This window comes from Martes martes, assembly GCF_963455335.1.
Source record: "Martes martes genome assembly, chromosome: 3".
Lineage (NCBI taxonomy): Eukaryota > Metazoa > Chordata > Mammalia > Carnivora > Mustelidae > Martes > Martes martes.
In genome coordinates, this window is record NC_137890.1 from 152,062,050 (window position 1) to 152,080,966 (window position 18,917).

The 18,917-nt window shown below is 53.6% G+C and overlaps 1 protein-coding gene across 2 annotated transcripts in view; it reads left to right on the forward strand.

Annotated features, from left to right (window-relative positions):
- The first annotated feature begins 4,901 nt into the window (after window positions 1–4,901).
- PER2 (period circadian regulator 2) overlaps window positions 4,902–18,917 on the forward strand; it is a 38,865-nt gene continuing 24,849 nt past the window's right edge. For both annotated transcript variants that reach the window (XM_080799330.1, XM_080799331.1), the window contains exons 1-5: window positions 4,902–4,977; window positions 14,186–14,415; window positions 14,887–14,949; window positions 16,130–16,281; window positions 18,738–18,859. In XM_080799330.1, the coding sequence (XP_080655456.1) occupies window positions 14,204–14,415; window positions 14,887–14,949; window positions 16,130–16,281; window positions 18,738–18,859 (549 nt within the window). In that variant the 5' untranslated portion in view covers window positions 4,902–4,977; window positions 14,186–14,203. The remainder of the gene's footprint in view (window positions 4,978–14,185; window positions 14,416–14,886; window positions 14,950–16,129; window positions 16,282–18,737; window positions 18,860–18,917) is intronic.

Here is an 18,917-nt window from a genome sequence, read left to right on the forward strand (position 1 = left end):
CCGCAGCAGCCGCATACTCCCACCAGTACAGTGTCCCCCTGTGGTGTGGGACCATAGTAACTTCCATAGTGTCACGGGAGTGGGGGTCTCCTCTTTTCCCCTCCTCCTCCCTCACAGGGCCTGACTTGTTGAGGAGCAGAGAGAGGGGCATGCGACAGCCCTCTCCCCAAGCTTTCTTTTACAGCAGGACCACTGTGTGCCCCAAGGCTGCTGGGCTCCTGCCTTCACACCTGGGCTCAGACCCACAGTCACTTGAGCTCCTGCCTTTGCTGCTGAGTCAGGTGACCCACCACCCCGCCTAAAGGGGATGGGTCCCACCCTGAGAGTGAGCCAGTCAAACCCCTTTGTTTCTTCCCAAAAGCTTTGGTCTGGGGATAAGTGGTATCTTTTCCATGTTGGGCAGCGGGGAGAGGAAGCCAGCGAGGAAGAGCAAACATGGTGGGTAACACACTGTGAGGCACAGGGCATATTTACTGGGAAAAACTACAGGCAGGGACTGGGGCAGAATTCACATGGCCCTGCTGTCCTAGGACAGGTGCCGTGGACCAACATGACTGCACAGACACGTGGTGGGTGTCAGGAACACATGAAAGGCCTGCATCCTAGCTGTCCACACCTGTGAGCCCTTTAGCTATTTGAACAGGAGTTCAGAGGGTTCAGGCAGCACCTGGCTGGCCACGTCATAGAAGGAGAGTTTCCATGGGGGGGATGTGCAGGGGACGGGAGGGACATTGGAGTTTAGACTCTGATCACCTGGTTCCCAGACTCTGCAGGGGTGGGGCAGTGAGGGTGGCCATGAGATCATTCCATGGACAAAGGTTGTCTCTCCTTGGTGACGTAAGACATGGCTCCACATGAGTCCTTATGCACAGTGACATCAAGGGTGTCTTTTGCAAAGGGACAGTGGGGACCTGGACACAGGTTCTATGGAGTTATGAGGGTTAAAGAAGAACTCACGCATGAAGCGCCCATCACGGTGCCTGACAGGGTAAGCACGTGTGGAATCACAGCTTGCCACAGGCAAGGGGCACTCGGAGCCCCGTGCCCACCCATGAGCATGCAGCCCAGACCTCAGCTTCCTGAAGGACCCGATGCCCTGATGGGAAGGGGCTTCATTTGTCCCCCAATTCCCGAAACTGCCCCAGGATCTCTGTGGTTGGGGGAACCAAACTGAGAACCAAACTGAGATGACAGCTTCAGGAACCCTCGGTGGGTCTGCCAACCAAGGAGAGAGACTTCTGCCCTCTGAAGACACAGCCACAGGGGACATGGGGTCACCTTGTACACAGGTGGCCTGGTCAGCATGCTGTCTTTCCTTGGGCCCCACCAGGAGACTGAGGCATATTGGTGGCCCAGAACCTTCAGGGCTGGGGGTGGGCGGGGAGTACTCCAGCTGCCAGAGACCAGCTGATCTGTAAGTCAGCCCTCAGGGTCCCAAGTCAAAGATCCGGCCCCAGCTCAGGGCCCCAGCTCAACCTGCCCACTGCCGCCACCACTTCCCCCCAAAAGGGACACTTTTCTTCTCACTTCAGTCCTTGGGTTTTCTTTTAATGGTCTCACGACCAGGAAGTTTGAAGTTTTAGTCTCAAGTGACAGGCTAGCAAACAGTGTTTTGGTTTCATTTAAAACCATGTCTTTATTTAGAAAGCTGATAATAAGAGGAGTCAGTTGGGTACACATTTTAATCCGGAATCCTACAGATATAAAGGAGACACAACACTAAAAAAGCAGAATCTTGGGCACTAATATTTTCATTCATTTCTATCTTTGGATTTTAATTACAATAATGAAGTAAGCAAGTCTATACAGGTTATTATGTAGTAGACAAAATTGCAGTGATTTAAATTATTTGCAGATCCACAAAAATAGGTTAACTTGGAGGAGTTACTATAAAATGATAGTCATTGCCAGGGATTAAAACCCCATTCTACCTGTGTACGATTTAAAACCACCACCACAAACCTCTCGGCAAACTATACAAGAAGGAAACCTTGTGTCTCTGACAAAGGCCATCTGTAAAACAGATAAACACCTAAGGCTGATATCATACTTCACGGTGAAACATTGAGCGCTTTCTCCCTCGGATGGGGACAGGGCAGGAATGGTCTGCACTGACCACGGCAGGTGTGTCTGGCCAACACCGTGTCTGTCACATACTAGTTGTCCAGGACATGGCTGGCTGACTGAGTGCAGGAGGGGAGGAGAGGACTGCAGAGGGGCTCTACAAGGACATGAACCCCAGGTACAGAGGGGCCCTCTAAGCAGAGCCTGGGCATGGAGGGGCAGGGCTGACTTGAGCCGGGCCCATTGGAGGAAACAGGTTTGTATACCCAGACTAGGGGCAGGGACAGAACAGACTTTGGCTGGGAGGCAGGGTGAAGGCTGACACCAGAGGCCAGCTCCTTCCACTGACAGCATTCCCCAGGCAGCTGGGGAAACTGACTTACCACCCCTGCCCCCAGGCTGCCTTCCTTAGTGCTAACACAATTTGCCTGCCTAGTGGTTTTGTGTGAGAGGTGACAGCCAACCCAACACATTTCTAGGCCCGTGTAGGACGCCCAGGAAAGGATTCATTCCCCACCACCACTTTAGTGCTCCAACATGCACACACACACACACATACACACTCAGGATTCTCGGTTCAGTGAGAGTGTTCCCTGCGGATTAGCCTGGTCCTAGGGGATCCCCTCTTCTACATCACAAACAAAGGAGCCAATGAGATACATTTTGCATGCCCCCCAACACTTAGGTCTCCACAAATATTTGTGGAGTGAATGAAAGTTCCCCAAAACAAGAATTAAAAAAAAAAAAATAACTAGCTGTAAGACCCTGTAAATAGGTTAGGCTCTGAAGAGTTCTAGAGGTTCATGATGTTTTGTGATTTTTTATTTTATGTTTTTAAGAAGACTTTATGTATAAGAGAGAAAGAGAGAGTGTGAGCAGGGGAGCGAGGGAAAAGCAGGCTCCTGGCTGAGCAGCAGGATGCCGGACATGGGACTCGATCCCAGAACCCCAGGATCATGACCTGAGCCGAAGGCAGACACTTAACCAACTGAGCCACCCAGGCACCCCATGTTTTGTAATATTTTAAATAATGGATTTCAACATCCTTCTACCAGATTTATGGGTAGAAATAGAAAAGGCTAAATTTAGGGAGGGAATGTGACATTAGACTACAGGTTGAATATGGAGCAGGACCAAGGAAAAGCTGAGCAGGAGAAGAATCTGTGTGTGATGTTGGATGAGCTGTCTGTTTACTCTTGTTTCCAGAACAATGGAGCTCACCACTGACGTCAATGTGCATGAAGAAACAAAAGGCCTTTGGGTGTGTGCAGGGTGCAGCTGGACCTGGATTTGCTTGGGGGGGGGCACCCACGTGCGTGTGTGTGTGTGTGTGTGTGTGTGTGTGTGTTAGGGAGGGGTGAGGAGGGTGTCTAGAAGTCAGTGTCAGAGAAGCAGGAGGGCCACTATCCTCTTGGAGTGTGAGCGGGGCACAGTAGGGCCCCCAGGGCTTCCATGGGAAGGGCTATCCTGATGAACTTTATTTGCCCCAGTTTGCATCTGGGGCTGACAAAGTTGCACACACGTCTTGCCAAGGAGAAGGAAAGAAGTGACTCCATCCCAGGAATTCCCGAGTGTGGGTTTGCCTGCCGGAAGAACAGGACCAGTGCAGGGACAGACCAGAAGCCCCTTCAGCCCTTCTGAGCCCAGCCAGCCCACTCTCCCTGCAAGGACCCGCGTTTTCAGAGCCTGCCTTGGAGGCTGTGTGCTCTTTCATGTCCTAGGAGCAGGTCTCAGGCCTCTAGCCAGTCTGAGAGGAAGTTCCACTCTCTCCTGGCTTCACGCGCCCCAGACAATGCTTACTGAAAGAAAAATGGCCACAGCCATGGTGGTCCAGATCCAGCCCCGTCTCCCAGAGCCCTCTGCCCCCGGCCCGTGTTGCCTTTGGAGCTTGCGCCTTCCGAAAACCTTCCTTTCCCCAAAGCCTTTCCTTGCCCGGCTTCGGGCGCCGCTCGCTCCGTGGGCCCTCTGCGGATAACTCTGGCCTTGGTTAATCTACGATCCACACCGCCCAAATGAGTATTTACGGTCCCTCTTCAGGAATGAGACGGTCCTTCTTCCCTGATGACGTGGTTGGGAACACGTCATTTATTTCTTTTGTACCTCCTCCTAGTAAAAATGACCCTATTTGCTGAATCAAATATTGCGACACGTGATCTCAAAAAGCAGCAAGGCCGCCTGGAAGCTGGCCGTCCTGGCCGATGCTGCATGAGGGTGGACCTCGGAGGCCCGGTGGCCATGCACCGGGCGCTCTCGGCCCCCGGGCATCTCCAGCGCCTGGCGGAGAATGAATGGGAGTGAGTAAATGAATGAATGGGAAGGAGTGAATGAAAGAGGTCCGCAGGCAGCTTCTCGCGGGGGCGCGCCCCGGGTCCGTTGGCGAAGGTGGCGGCCTTGCAAGGCCTGGGCTTCAGCGAGCGTTGGGTGTCCGGCCCGGCCGACCGAGGTGCCCTGGAGCCTGTCCGGTTCCGCGCCGGGCTCCCCCCGGCCGCGGTGGTACGCACCACTCAATGCTCCCCTAGCCCGCGGACGCCGGCGGTCTTGAATGGAAGGCGCCGAGGCCGGAAGTGGAAGGGACCACTCGGGAGGAGGAGGAGGGGGGACAAGCGCGTCGCGTCTCCATTGAGGAACCGACGCGGTGAACATGGAGTTCCATGTGCGTCTTATGTAAAGAGAGCGACGGGCGCTGCAGCCAACGGACACGAGGTGCTCGCAGGCTCCTCCCCCCCAGTATGCAGATAAGGCTGCGCTTCGGCCAATGGCGGGAGCCGGGGGCGGGCGCGGCGCGAGCAGTCACGTTTTCCACTATGTGACAGCGGCGGCGGCGCTGCGGGCTACGGGCTGCTGTCCGCGGCGGCTGTGGGGTGGACGGACGGACGCGCGGACGGACGCGCGGACCGGCGGGGACGCGGCTTGGTGAGGGCTCGGCGGGCGCGACGGGCGCTGCGGGCGCGGCGGGCGAACGGGCCGGCGGCGCCAGGCTGGGGCGCCGGCCACGGTCCCGCAGCCGGGCTGGTTACGTAACCGCCAGGATGGGCCTTGGGCCGGGCGGTCTGGGGTCCGGGTGGACAGGTTCTGGGCGGGCGGCGGAGGCTCCTGCAGCTCACGGAGGCGTGATCCCAGGATTTCCTGGGCTATTTGACTTCTTCTCTGCTTAAAACCGGCCTGGGGGGCGGTGAGGGGGGGCGAGTACTGTTATCCCCATTTTACAGATGGAGAAAGTGAGATCCAGAGAGGTTAGGCAACTTGTGTAGGGTCATGGAGCTACTGAGTGACTGCCACATGGGACTGTCGTTCTCCAGATGATTTTTTTTTAAGGACCCACTCCTCCCTGTGTCCCATGGAGAGAGGGCGGGAAAGGCTAAGGCAACTGAGGTTTAGTCCAACGGCCCTTGGGAACATGCAGGGCCCCTTAGGCAGCTGGTTTCCTCCTCAGGAAGTCTCAGGCTGGGGAAGGGCCACTGATGAATACTGGTCTAGGAGCATTACCTGGTCAGCCCACGGGTCCTGTGGACTGGGTGAGCAGTGAGACAAGAAAGTTCCAGGGCCAAGCTAAGCCTAGAACCCTGGGGGCAGGGAGGCCACAGCCACAATCCACCCCCTATACCTCCCCTGGACCTCCCTGTATTTATTCCCTCTCCTCAGACTTAAGTAGAAGAGGGTCCCACTTTGTGATGCAGCAATCACACCATCTTTTTTTTAAATAATTTTTTAAAAGAATTTATTTATTTGACAGAGAGATCACAAGTAGGCAGAGAGGCAGGCAGAGAGATGGGGAAGTAGGTTCCCCACTGAGCAGAGAGCCTGATGCAGGGCTCGATCCCAGGACCCTGAGATCATGACCTGAGTCAAAGGCAGAGACTCAACCCACTGAGCCACCCAGGCACCCCAATCACACCATCTCTTGAGGGTCACCTTGGCTGCCAAGGCCCAGACATGGACCAGGGGGTGGGTAGTGGCCTGCTTAAGCACTCCAGGAAGGCCAGGTAAGGGATGAGAACCCTGTTTCCAGGGTTTCTGTAACCTTCACAAAAGAGAGCAGTATGGAAAGCTGATTTATACAATAGAGCTAGAAGGAACCCTCAAAATCATTCAGGGCAACACCTTGGCTTGACAGATTGGGAAACTGAGGCCCTGATGCCTGCTGGGCCTGGGCCTGGGCTGTCTCCAGAGTCTTTCCATATCCTGAGGGTCTTGATCTGGGTCGGGATGAGCTTCAGACATTCTACGAAAGCCTGCAATTGGGTGCTGAATGCTGAATGGGCTGGAATTTGAGGGGAGGAGCCCCAGGTCCCCCAAATGTCAAGAACACCAGCACCACATCAGAAGCTCCTCTATGAATACAGCTCACCTCCTGTTTCTGATACCAGGGGCCACTGCCTTCTCCCTGGCTGTAAAGGAGATACACCCCACCCTCTAGCCCTATCTGGGGTTTCTTGTTCGGGGCTGGGTTTGACTGAGAATGAATAGGGCTCTATCTGAAGGCTTTAATTGGAAATTGAGCTCTTACATACAAGGTTAATCACTTTCTGTAAGGTGTAGGAGTAAAATGAGGGAAAGGGCTCCTCTTTTTTGAAGCGGAAGCTACGTGATCTGCCAGCTCAGATATGGCACTGTGGGTGTCCTCCGTGATCTGTCACCAGCATCTTGGTGTGATTCACTGGTACAGAACAAGCACAGCCTGGCTTTCTGTGGGGGCTGGGGTGCTGGGCAGAGAGAGGTGATTCAGCCACCGTTCTGGGACTCCGTTTTCTTATCTGCACAGAGGGGCTCAGATCAGGCAACCTCCCAGGCCTGTGTCCACTCCTAGGTTTTTGGGTTCTGGTTACTCTATGGATGATTTCCTCAGGCCCCAACGCAGGGGACAGAAGGGTCTGATGTGACTTCAGATCCCATAACATTCCCCCATGAGCCACATCTGCCATGCTTCGAAGGAAGTAGGAAAGGTTCTTTTCGTTGGCACTCTTTCTTGTGCACACACTCAACTTTCAGAAAAATACTGGTGGGCACGGCTCTGTTTTTAAATGGTGATGTAACTGCACCAGGCCTCAGCAACCACAGGCTCGGCCAGGTTACTGAGTGGCTGGCAGGACCTCTCGGCATTTAGTCAAAAGGAGAGGGATGCTGAAAACTGCCCTCTTGGGCAAAACTAAGACGAGACACATAACCCCTCTGTGCACCTGCTCCATGCCCCTCCCACCCTCTACCCCGTGGGAAGCTGGTCCACTTGCAGACCCAGCAGAGACAGGACAGGATAGTCTGGACAGGAGCCTCTGATGGTTACTCTCCCTGAGTTACTGTTTGGTTCCAACTCCCTAAGCCCCACATCTGTGACAAGCTTGTTACTGTGTTTCCTCGTACAGAGCAAATTAGAAGCAGTAGGTGAGTAGGGAGGGCAGGCGGTCAAGGTAACGGGCATTATCAGAGGGGAACGGTGGTGGAGGGGACTCCAGCCCTGAGCAGCCCTGCAGGCTCCCCGTGCTCCTACAGGTGACAAGGGAACAGTGGGAACAGCTCAGGTGTTCGCAGCCACCCGGAGTAACTCCTTCCGTGGACGTTGAGGCCAGGAAGCTGATGTTTTTGCCTTATCACTGTTTTAAATCTCATGCTTCTGCGTATTTGAGGCTTTGGAAACAGAGTTGAGAGAATCCAAAGGAGTCTTAGTGAGGCCGAGACATGCGTCTCTCCTGCCTTCCTCCCTTCCATATTTGGACTGCGTTTTCCTCGGTTACCCAGCTGTTGCCATGGAGAGCGCGGGTGTTTATTTAGCAGGACAAACATTTTCTCCAGATTACAGCAGGCTGGCCTCAGGGAATTGGCTCCTACCAGGAAGGAGCAAACATGTTACAATATTTGCGGCTATAAACTACTGTGGGCTCTGAGACACAAAGTCCAGACTGCGAGAGCCCTGTTCTGTAAAGTGTGAAAACAGACAGAATTCACCCTCCTGTCACAAGTCAGGCTGGTGGTGACCCTGTGGGTGCATGATGGCTGGGAGGGCCACCAGCAGCCTCAGGGGGGGACTGGTAGGGTTCTACCTCCGGAGCTGGGTGCTAGCTGCATGGGTGCACTCACTCTGTGGACGTACATGGATTAAAGACACTGACTTCTAATTTCCACAAAGAAATGCTGTACCATCCCCTTAGGCTCAAGGGCTCTGAGTGTGAGAAGCCTTCACCTGTCCCGGAGTCCTGGCGGTGGCAGTGGAGGGTGGACCCGAGGCCCAGGCTGTGCTTTCATTCCCAGTGTTTTTCCCCATTGATCACGGAAACTATGAATACATGTGAAAGTAGAGAGGATGGCGTAATGAACCCTCATGAATTCATCAGCCGGCTTTAACCAGCTGGCTCGAGGCCCCTCTCCTTCCCTGCCCCCACCCACTTCCTCCCACTCCGGTATTATTGTGAGGCCCGTCCCAGACTGTGATCTCACTGCAGACTGTACTTTATAAATGTTTCTCTGTCCAGTCAAGGCAGCCCTCGCGCTTAAGGCGTGGTCACGTGACCAGCGTCAGGGGCCAAGCTCAGCTCTTTGCCTTCGGTCTGCCCATTCTCTGCGACAGAGCTAATGGGCGGACATCTGCAAAGGGGGCAGCAAGGAGACTCTAGGGAGAGGTCCACCCCAGCTTCCCCAGCAGTCCCTTTTCAGCCTGGCTGTCCTTTCCTTTCTGGGACCCCCTCGTGCCCCAGACTATGAGCACCTCTCCCCAGGGGTGGAACCAGGTTTGCCCAGGGATGCCCAGGGTCCTGGCAGGGCTGGCACGTGCTGGTGCTCTGTAAATGCTTGTGGAAGGCAGGAGGTGAAGTATGCTTTGATGAGCAAGTTGGTTTTGCCAACTTGGCAACATGAGGTCTGTCCATTAGAGCCAGTGGTGCTGAGCAATGCGTTTTCTGGAACGATGAATTTTCAGGTGATTTGGTTGGCTTGTTGCTTCACATTTCTGCCATGCTTGTCTGCCCCTCTTTGCGAAGATTTATCTTACCTAAGGTAGTCTTGTGACTCCTATTCAATGAATCTTACTCAGACTTGCTCGGAGGGTCTGGGAGGGCAGCAAAGCCAGGAGTTCTCTGAGGAGCAGAGAGACAAGCCCCTGGGGCATGCATGGAAGCAGAGCATGTGACGCCTCCTTCCAGGATATGTCTTCATTGTCTGAGCTGGGGATGGCCGGCTGAGCTCCTTGTCTTTTTAAATACAAGCCAGAGACCACTCTGGTGGCAATGAAATACCTACTTTTAAAAAATTATTTTGTTACCCCATCTGTTTTCCGGCAGTGATGATAGAAGCCAGCCTCTGTTGGCTGCAGCCGCGTCCCAGACACTTGGCACACACAGACTGTGACATTGAACCCTCCCAGCAAGCCATGAGAGGCAGGAACCTCTGTCAGCCCTCTTACAGATGAGGAGACAAGGCATGGGAGGCTCAGGATCTTGCCCAAGATCACGGGGTCAGGAAGCAGTGGAACCCACTGACGCCCTTACCATCCAGGGCAGCTCGCTTAACCCCTCAGCCTTTACACCTCACTCACAGAAGGGATATGGGCTGCTTGTCTGGGGAGGGCCATGGGATGGGATGGATGAAGCGCAGTGTGCTGGGGAGGGGGCGGGCGGGTTGGAGAGAGGGAATGCTGTTGCCCCACCCTGCCCCTGGGGCAGCCCCTTGGCCACTCTACTGAACTGTAGTGAGAGCCTCTGCAGAGGTCCCCTTGCCTCCAGCCCATAAGCCCATTATAATTTAAGTCAGATCCTGTTGCACAAAACTCAGTTGCCCATCTCACTCAGAATAAAGCAGAGTCCTGGCTCTGCCCTTGTGAGGTGACCTGTGATCCAGTTATGACCCCGTACCACCTCCTTGCCCACTCTGCTCCAGCCTGCACCACCTTCCTCAAATGTCCTGCCTCAGGACCTTTGCAGTTGCCCCTCCACCCCAAGCCTGGAATGTTCTTTCTCCAGCACCTTCCCGCCCCACTCTCTCACTTTCTTCAGTCTATCTTCGTTTGGGTTCTCTTAAAAGCAGAACACCTGATGCTAGCATTTCACTGGGGGGTTGCAGTCCCAGGCAGCGAGAGTGAGCGAATAGGGGAGCAGAGAAGCTGGGACACAGGCTGGTCTGTCAGCCCACGGGGGCCTCATCAGAAAGGCTCATCAGAAAAGAAGATAACGAAGAAGAAAGGATAGAAAGAAGAGCTTCCGAACTCCATTCAAGGGAGGGATGGGGGGTGGGTTTACCTTCTGACCTGTCCTATCTCCCATCCCCCACAGCCAAAGTTCACCCCGGGGTGTGTGCTGTCCCTCTGGGCCAGTTGCTTCCCTGGCCCCTTCTGCAGCAGATGGGGAGGCAAGGGCCCATCTGCATGGGCCCTTCGTCTAAGGCCATGCGTGGCCAGCCTGGCCAGAGACTCCAGGCTGCCTTAGGTGTGAAGCCATGAGGATCAGGGGAGCATCTCTCCAGATGCAGCCACAGGTTGGGGGAGAGAGCGGTCAAGAGACTGTGAATCAGCACCACACACGGGGGCTCAGGTACAAGGTCAAGTACACTTGCCTTCTTTGGTGGCACTCCCGGCCTCTCCCATGCCGCACCCCTCATCTGCTCTGTTGCTGTCTCTCGGACCACTTAGCATTCTAAGCCATTACATGCCATTCCCTTGTGGATCATCTCTTGTCCCCACTGGGATGTTAGTGCCATGAGGGCAGGGAGGACATCCGTCCCATTCTCTGATGTCCAGAAGCGCCATGTGTTGTCGGAGTGAGTTAATCAGTGAAAGACGGCATCCAGCCCTGCCTAAATGCTGTCTGTCCCACTGTTGTTCTTTATTGTTCTATAACTTGTTCCTTGGTGTCCTAGAATCTTCCTCTGTCAATGTGTCTTGTTTCCCTATTTTTAGTAGGTACCTAGTATTCCCTAGATGTCCCAGGCTTGGTGTCGTTAACCATATGTGCGGGCTCTGGGGATACAGCAGAGGACAACTGAAGCTCCTACACATTGGGGTGGAGTCCAGCAGTCAGCTGGAGGACCGGAAGCCAGGCAGGGGGTGTGGGGCAGGTGGGGGAGGAGTCAGTACTGTTTGTGCAGGATGGACAGGCTGTTGGCAGGGTCCTGTGGGCACCAGGGAGCAGCAAGTGCAATGTCCCTGGGGTCAGAGCTCAGGGTCAGGGCCAAGGAGGCAGGCCACAATGGGAGATGCTCAGGAGGCAGCCAGGGAGGCCGCACAGAGCTGCAGACACCCATGCAGACTGGGGCTGTGCTCTGAGCCAGGGGGAGCGAGGACTGGGGTGGGGCCAGGGAGGCACAGGCCCCATTTGGAAGTTGAGGCTGGGACTGGCCAGGGACTGGATCCACTGGCCACTGGATAGTGGACAATATGCCTGAGTTGGGATGCCAGTAGCCTCCCTGTGGTTGGTCCTTGGATAGTTTTCTCTCTCCATACAGCACACTCCTGGGTCTTTGTGCACACATACAGGCATTCCTGGGAAGTGGAGAGGCCTCCTAGCAGGGGGAAGGACAAGGATTATAAAAATGTCCTGGGCACGCCCAGAGTCCCATCCAGAAAGACCATTAGTGACCACAACACACAAAATCCCCCACCTTGCACAGATGGACACTAGAGGCCATCTGTCCTGTCGATTCTTGGTGACCTCATTATTTGCATCTTCCTCATGACTAATGAGGTTGAACATCTCTCCAGGTTTGTGGATCTTCAGTGTTTTCCTTTGTGGGGATAGCCCATCCTTATTCTCTGGTCTCTGTCTTTACAAAAGTGAGTACTTTCCATGCTCTCTTTGAGTCAGCTAAGACATCTCTGAAATGTTAAAAAACAAGCAGACCAAACAAAGACTGAGGAGTGGACTTGCTTGTTTTGTTTCTAACTTTGGTCAGGTGTTTCACTGGTCTGGGGCTTTGGGTTCTCTGTGAGTCAGGATATTGGCCACCTGCTGCTGCTGAAGCCACAACAAGCGGGCATGCTCCACTGGGTTTTCCTCCCTTTGACCACAACCTTGGAGACCATCTTCCGTGTATCAACTCTGGGGCCTGTATCTTCTGCCCAAGACTCAGTGACTTTCCATCCTTTGTAGGTAACCTGTTTTTTTTTCCTGTTTGCATGTGAGTAGAATTTTTTTTTTCCCCTTGAAAACATCGTTTTACATCGGGACAGCTCTAAGCTTGGACTCTTCATGTAACTTTGCGTGGTGTTCAAGGAGTCCTTCGACTGGCAGTTCCAAGTCTGTCTTCAGCCAGAATGGTTTTCTTGGTATGTATCTTTCATTAGAGTCTCTGTTTCACTGTTGTGACATCTTTCAGAAAGAGCTATTTTTACCTGCAGGTAAAAACACAGCTCTGATGTAGCTGCTCTTTTCCTTGGTGCTTTTCAAAGTTCCTCGCACTCATCCTCCACATTTCTGAGGCTATCTTCTTCGTTATCTACTCTGGACTTGGTCTTTATGATTCTCTGTTCTACGGTGGCATTTTCCTCTCACTCTGTGGCTTCAGCTCATCCTTCATTACTGGTTTTCTTAAATCCACCATTTCTCGATTTTTCTTTATGCTACAGAGTAGGTGCCATCCTGAGCCTGCTGGTCTCCCCATGCCATGCAGGTTGTGTTCATCTGCTCTTTGCTGCACATCTTTTTGGAGGACTCACATTAGCTTTTTCCCATTTGTTGCTTCCTATACAAGACAAGGTCTGATGAGATCTGCTGTTTTCCAGAGAATGGTGTGGTTGGATTCTCCATGGGTCCTCATCTTCAGGAGCAGGCAGGCCTGGGATCCAGCATTGTCACCTGCCTTGTGTGGCCTCAATCAAGTCACTGGCCTGTTTTCTCATCCCTAGACAATGGAGAATGGTCTCTGTTATGTGGTATCCGGTGGTCAATGATCACAAGGGTTACATGAAACAATGTGTGTCTGTAGTTGTCTCTAACAACCAGGTGTCTGGCCTGTTCCTCGGAGCACTTGGAAACTGTGGGGTGCACACTGCCTGCTCCCGGAGACTCTGCTCAGTCAGGGCCCTCGGGATCTTCTCTCCCCAATTCAATGCCCAGGGCTGGCCTTCCGGGACTGTGCTAGTGGGTCCCCTTACTATCTGGGTTCCTGACCATGAAGGTCAGGAGGAGAGAGAAGCCAAGGGTTTACACCCCCAGCTCTGTTCCCCCAAATTACAGGTTGTCTGGATTCCTCTGGTTTCAGTAACCCTTAATTCTTGCCCTCCAGGCCCAGGGTAGTAACAGCTTCCCCCTACCCATGCCTGCCTGGCTTCCAGGCCCAAACATCTTTTGCTTCCTGCCAGGACCCTAAGGAGATACCATCCTGGATCCTCCTCTCCCAAAGATGTCTCTCTCCCCATCCTTAGGCTCCTGGTTGAACCTCTCCCACCTTGCATACTTCCTGCTTCTGCTCATCCCCGGGGTTGTCTTCCAGAATTATTGCAAAAGCCTTAGGGCTGGTCTTTCTCTTTCAGCCCCTCTCTACCCTCTTACCCCAAACACCGAAGTTCAAGTTTTTATGTAGCACAGTGGTGAGGACCTTCCAAATGCAACCAAGATCATTTATCTGGTACTTCCAACCCTTCCGTGGCCTGGTGCTGCCCCCCCGCCCAACAGCCACGTGCGCCCCCATGCTGCTGTCGGGACTCCCACCTTCTCGGCCCCATTCACAGAGCAACACCTGCTTCACAACCTCCTCTCTCCCTGAAGTCTCCCTGCTTCTGCAGCCTCATTTGGGGTTCCCCCTACATACAGCCTGGGCTTGGGCTCTCCTGTAGCTTGTGATAGCCAACACTTCTGAACCATGCTGCTCCCCGCCATCACCTGGGGAGATTTCCCCAAGGCTCCCCGCGTGCTGGGTGGTGCCCACTGACACTCTTTCATCCTCTTGTGGCCTCCCAGCTAAGCCACCAGCAGTTTTATGGCTGGGGGCTGTGGCCGCAGGATTCATCTGCCTTCCTGATTCCCGGCTGGTCGGAGAGAGGAGCTAAGAGCCCAGTGGCTAGGAACAAAGAGTACCCGTTATTGACCCTGACTGCTCCCGGCATCTGCGGTGAAATGCAGAAACAGATTCTGGTGAGCACTGCCCACAACGGCCTGTGACGGCCCGCACTCCCGAGGGCCTGATGACATTTCTCTCTCCCCAGCTTCACTGCAGAGCCAACATGAATGGATATGCCGAGTACCCCCCAAGCCCCAGTCCCCCTGCCCGGGAGTCAGAGGAGCCTGAGCCCCGAGGAGCCCAGCTCCAGGAAGATGTGCACATGCGCAGTGGCTCCAGCGGGAATGAAACCGAGGAGAACCGCTCCCCGGGGCGGGACTGCCGGGGCAGCCAGGAGCTGGGGATGCTGGTGGGGCCTCCCAGTGTCCCCCCGGGGTAGGTGGGGCCTTTGGACCACGGAGGCCAGGCCGCTTGTCTGTTTTCTCAGCATTTCGTCCCACTGTCTGATGGCTTTTGTGGTCTTTAAATCATGATTCCCATGTTTTTCAACATTTAAAGAAAATCTTATTAATTGAGAATAACTAAAATTTACTGTAATGATGTTGCTGTTGATGTTGACCCCCTGACTGCAGATGGATAGATGCCGAGTGAGTATAGTGAGATCTCAGGAGCAGGGGGACTGGTGGCTCTACTAGCAGCAGGTGTCTGTACAACATGACCTTGCTCTGTCAGTCCTCCCAGTACATGAGACTTGAAGGTCTTATGCTCCGGCTTTATCTTAACCCTGTGTTTCTTGTAATTGTCTTACTCTGTGTGGGATAATCTGGATTGTCATCACTGGTTGGATGAGGGGGTGGACAGAGCCTGCAGTCCTCTGAGACTGGCCTTTATTTCTCCTGCTCACAGTCCCAACACCTTCGACCTCATGATGGCGAAGTCTGAACACAGCACGTCTGCAAGTGGCTGCAGGTAAGGCCAGTCACAAGTCCCTTGCTTTACGGTCTCAGAGGACTGGAGATTTGTAATTGGAGGTGAGTTTGGGGGTAATGTGGTATTTTGCAAGCCTCTGCTAGAACCTGTTGGTCTGTGCAGCTGTCTGGGCTGGGAGCCGGCCTCGCCCTCTCAGACCCCAGCTGCTCAGGGCCCCTTATGATGCTCCGGGTCTGGAGCCCCTACAGCTCCGACTTCACAGGCCTTGTCTGCACTGTAGACATATTCATCCAGAACATTCCTCCCCCTTTCTAGGTGTTGGTAACAATGGTATCCTTAATTTCACATCCACAGACTTTTTTTTTCTTTATAAGATTTTATTTATCTGAGAGAGAGAGAGAGAGAGAACGAGCGGGTGTGGGGAGGGAGGGAGAAACAGACCCCCCACTGAGCAGGGAGCCTGACACAGGACTTGATCCTAGGACCCTGGGATCATGACCTGAGCCAAAGGCAGACGCTTAGCCGCCTGAGCCACCCAGATGGCCCCCCACAGACATTTTCGGATCACCACTGGAGCAAACTCCAGCTCTTGGGCCTGGGTGTGTGGGCATCTGGCCATCTTCTCCTGAGACCTGACTCCTGCTTTCTTTCTGTACTCTCTGCTCTAAATAGGGAAGGGCCCACCTGTTTTGTCTTCTTCCCATCTCTGTAGCCTTATGTTTAGAGCTCTTTCGTACAATTCTTTCCTCCCTGTGGTCTTCCTATGTTCCTCATTCACGTTCCTGCCACAGGACACCAGTTGGCTGTCCTCTGTCATTTCCATTGCTCTATCCTTTTCTGTCTCACACAGAGCATGAAGGCCCAGCTTTGAGGGGCAAAGCCCGGCTCCAGCCTGGCGCGTGGGGCAAAGACCCCGAGAGGGGTGGGCTTCTGCAGTCCCCACTTAGGTGAGTGTAGTGGTTCTAGGCTAGGGCTTTCCGTCTCCCCACAGGACATGGGTGGCAGCATCAGGAGACATCTTTGGTGGTCACAGTTGGCAAGGAGACTTCTGGCATCTGGTGGGGAGAAGGCCAAGGGTGCTGTGTATCCTGCAGTGCTCCACAGAGAACCACACGGACTGGAGGTCTTAGTGGTCTGGATGAGAAACAGTACTAGAAGTGCAGGAAGGAGGAATCGGGAAGCTAACGTGTGATCACCACTTTCTTTCTTGCCCTAACAGCGAGCAGTCTGCCAAAGCAGATGCGCACAAGGAGCTGATAAAAACGTTAAAGGAACTGAAGGTCCACCTGCCGGTAGACAAGAAGGCCAAGGGGAAAGCCAGCACGCTGGCCACCTTGAAGTACGCGCTAAGGAGCGTGAAGCAGGTGAAAGGTACGTCCGGCTCATGTATTTGTTCCCAACTTGTTGAAATAATGTGGATTGTCGACTTTCTAAAACCCAACCCTGAAATTACAGTAGGAAATTCTAGAAGTCTGAAGTCCTTACAACGTTTCTACTGTACTTGACTTTTAGAAGAAAACAAAACAGGTAGAAAACCGGCTGATAAAAAGGAATGTATTTACGATGTGAAGGTTTTCTGCTGTGGGATGGGGTCAGGTCAGGGGAGCCCAGCATCCCTCCAGGCTCTGGCTGGAGTTGAGCTGGAGTTCACTGAAATGGATGAGCAGGTCCAAGTGCAATTTCAGAGTAACACCTACAGTGTTGAGCTGAGGGCTGGTTGTTCCTTTGAAAAATAACAAGATCTTGCCAGATCTTATCCTCACAGGACAGTACTCTAGAGCTTCTGCACCTAAGATGTTGGGCAGTCCATTTCTTGTTCGTCTAGAAAGGCTTGAATTTCCATCGAGGTTGTCTTTTATTCAACCAGGAAACCAGGACTGAGCGCCTCCTTCCATCCCCGGCGCACAGTGGCAAGCCCTCCATGGTCCACATTCTGCTCCCGTTGTGGACATTCTTGGACCTTACTATTAGGTGACAGAAACTGTAAGAGCTTTTAGGACTGGTCCGTGGTCTAGACCAAGGCTTTCACCTGAGAACACGTGTGCGGAAGTTTTTGTAGGTGCAGTGCGGGAATCCATGAACGAACACTGCAGTTGCCAAAATATTTACATCATCAGCTCAGAACCTTGACATTCAATAAACTCCAAGCCCCTGAAATAACTTCCAAGAGCTCCGAGTCTTCCTTCCCTTGCTGCTGCAGCTGGACTCCCGCTGAGCAGGTGCCCCGCCGCCCCCGCCCCCCCCCCCATCTCCTGGGTCTTGGATAACTGCAGGTACGTCTGTCTCCAGGATAGTAGAACACACCGTCGTGGGGGAGGTGCCAGCATTTCTAGCGAATCATGAACTTGACTGCTCAGCAGACTCCTGCAGACACCCATCCCTGGAGGTTTGGGCTATGACCCCTGCATTCAGGGTCATCTCAGGATGCTTTAGCTCTAGGCGGTCAGAAAGGTCTGTGCAGCCTTGCCTCTCTGTCAGTGGGAGTAGGGATGGGAGCGTTGAGAATTTTTAAGTTTCCTCCAGCGTGTCAGAAAAAGCAGCAGGAAGCCTGAAGGAGGTATCCACATGGGCATCCTGACTTTATAGCAGCGAACACTGGGGTGAGCCCTTTCTTGTTACACGGGAAACCACATGTGCTTTGAGGAATTTCTTCACTGTTTCGGTCCCTTATGACCGTAAGCAGGGACAGAAGCCAGGCCAGCATCTCATTAGGGCAGATGAGGGAGGTGTCCTCTCCCAGCAGATGTGGGAACCCCTCCCCTGCTCGGCTTTACCTTCACGTATGTCTGATGTCTGATCAGACATGTCTGATGTCTGATCAGACATCACGCTGATGTCTGCACATTGGAAATGCATGAAAGCAGAGAAGTCGTGAAGGCTGAGTTCAAGGTCAGATGGTGGGCTTTATTCTGTGATCAGCTTACAGGCAGGGCAAGGCTTCTCACAGATAATGATGGATACGAAGTCCTATTTCAAATAGTCTTTGTGTCTTCTAACGTTTGGACAACGTTCGTCAGAAGGGCATCATTGCCTGTCCCGTAAGGTCTGGTGGGGAGGGCTTGCACCAGGCATGGGGATCTGGGCTCTGCTGTGTGCAGGCATGCCCTGGCCTCCTGGGTGCCCTCTGCAGCCCCAAGTTTCTCTGCCAGCTCCTGTCCAAGTCTGTGTCTGTTTGGTGAGGGTTAATACCGTGATAGCAGACACCGTGCTCAGCCAGCCCACTCAAGGGTGCTCATAAACTGCAGGGGAAGGGGGGAGGTTCTCTGAAGGGCAGGTCTGCCAGCACCCCTCCCTGGGGACTGTTCCCAGCCTTAGGTGCTGGGTGGGCAACCCCACGATAGTCTGCCCCCAAGAGCCATACGTCGTGGGGTGAGTGGCGCTGGCCTTGGGCTCTGTTGGGACCAGTATCCTGCAGCGTCGTTTCTCGCATCTCATGTTTGTGAGTGGGGGACTCTGTCTCGATGGGGGTGTCTGCCCCGGCCCCGAGGAGCAGGTGCAAAAACTGCCACAGCTGTCCCAAGAGGAAATGTCAGCCTTGTATCGTGATTAAAGACCTTGCTGGCAAAGTGAGGGTTAGGAGGAACTCTGTGCCCGTGTTATTTAAAATAATGTGCACTTACCATCTAAAAAGTTCTATAATCAAAGGTCTTCAGATTTTTCAGGCAAACTAAAACAGACTTCCGTTTGCCTTGCTTTCATGTTTCTCCATTCCGTTCTCTTGGCGTCCCAGGAAGATAGTGTGCATAGCCCCCTTTCTCATGAGAAGAGTAGAGCCCCCAGGACAGGGAGGTGGGGCCATTTTCAGCCCCCCTTGGTCTCCTCTGCAGCCAATGAGGAGTATTACCAGCTGCTCATGTCCAGTGAGAACCACCCCTGCAGTACCAACGTGCCCTCGTACACCATAGAAGAGATTGAGAGTGTCACCTCCGAGTTCATTGTGAAGAACGCGGTAAGTGTCTGACACGAGTGACGTCTTAACCCAGAAAGCGGAGCTTCCCCTGATGAGT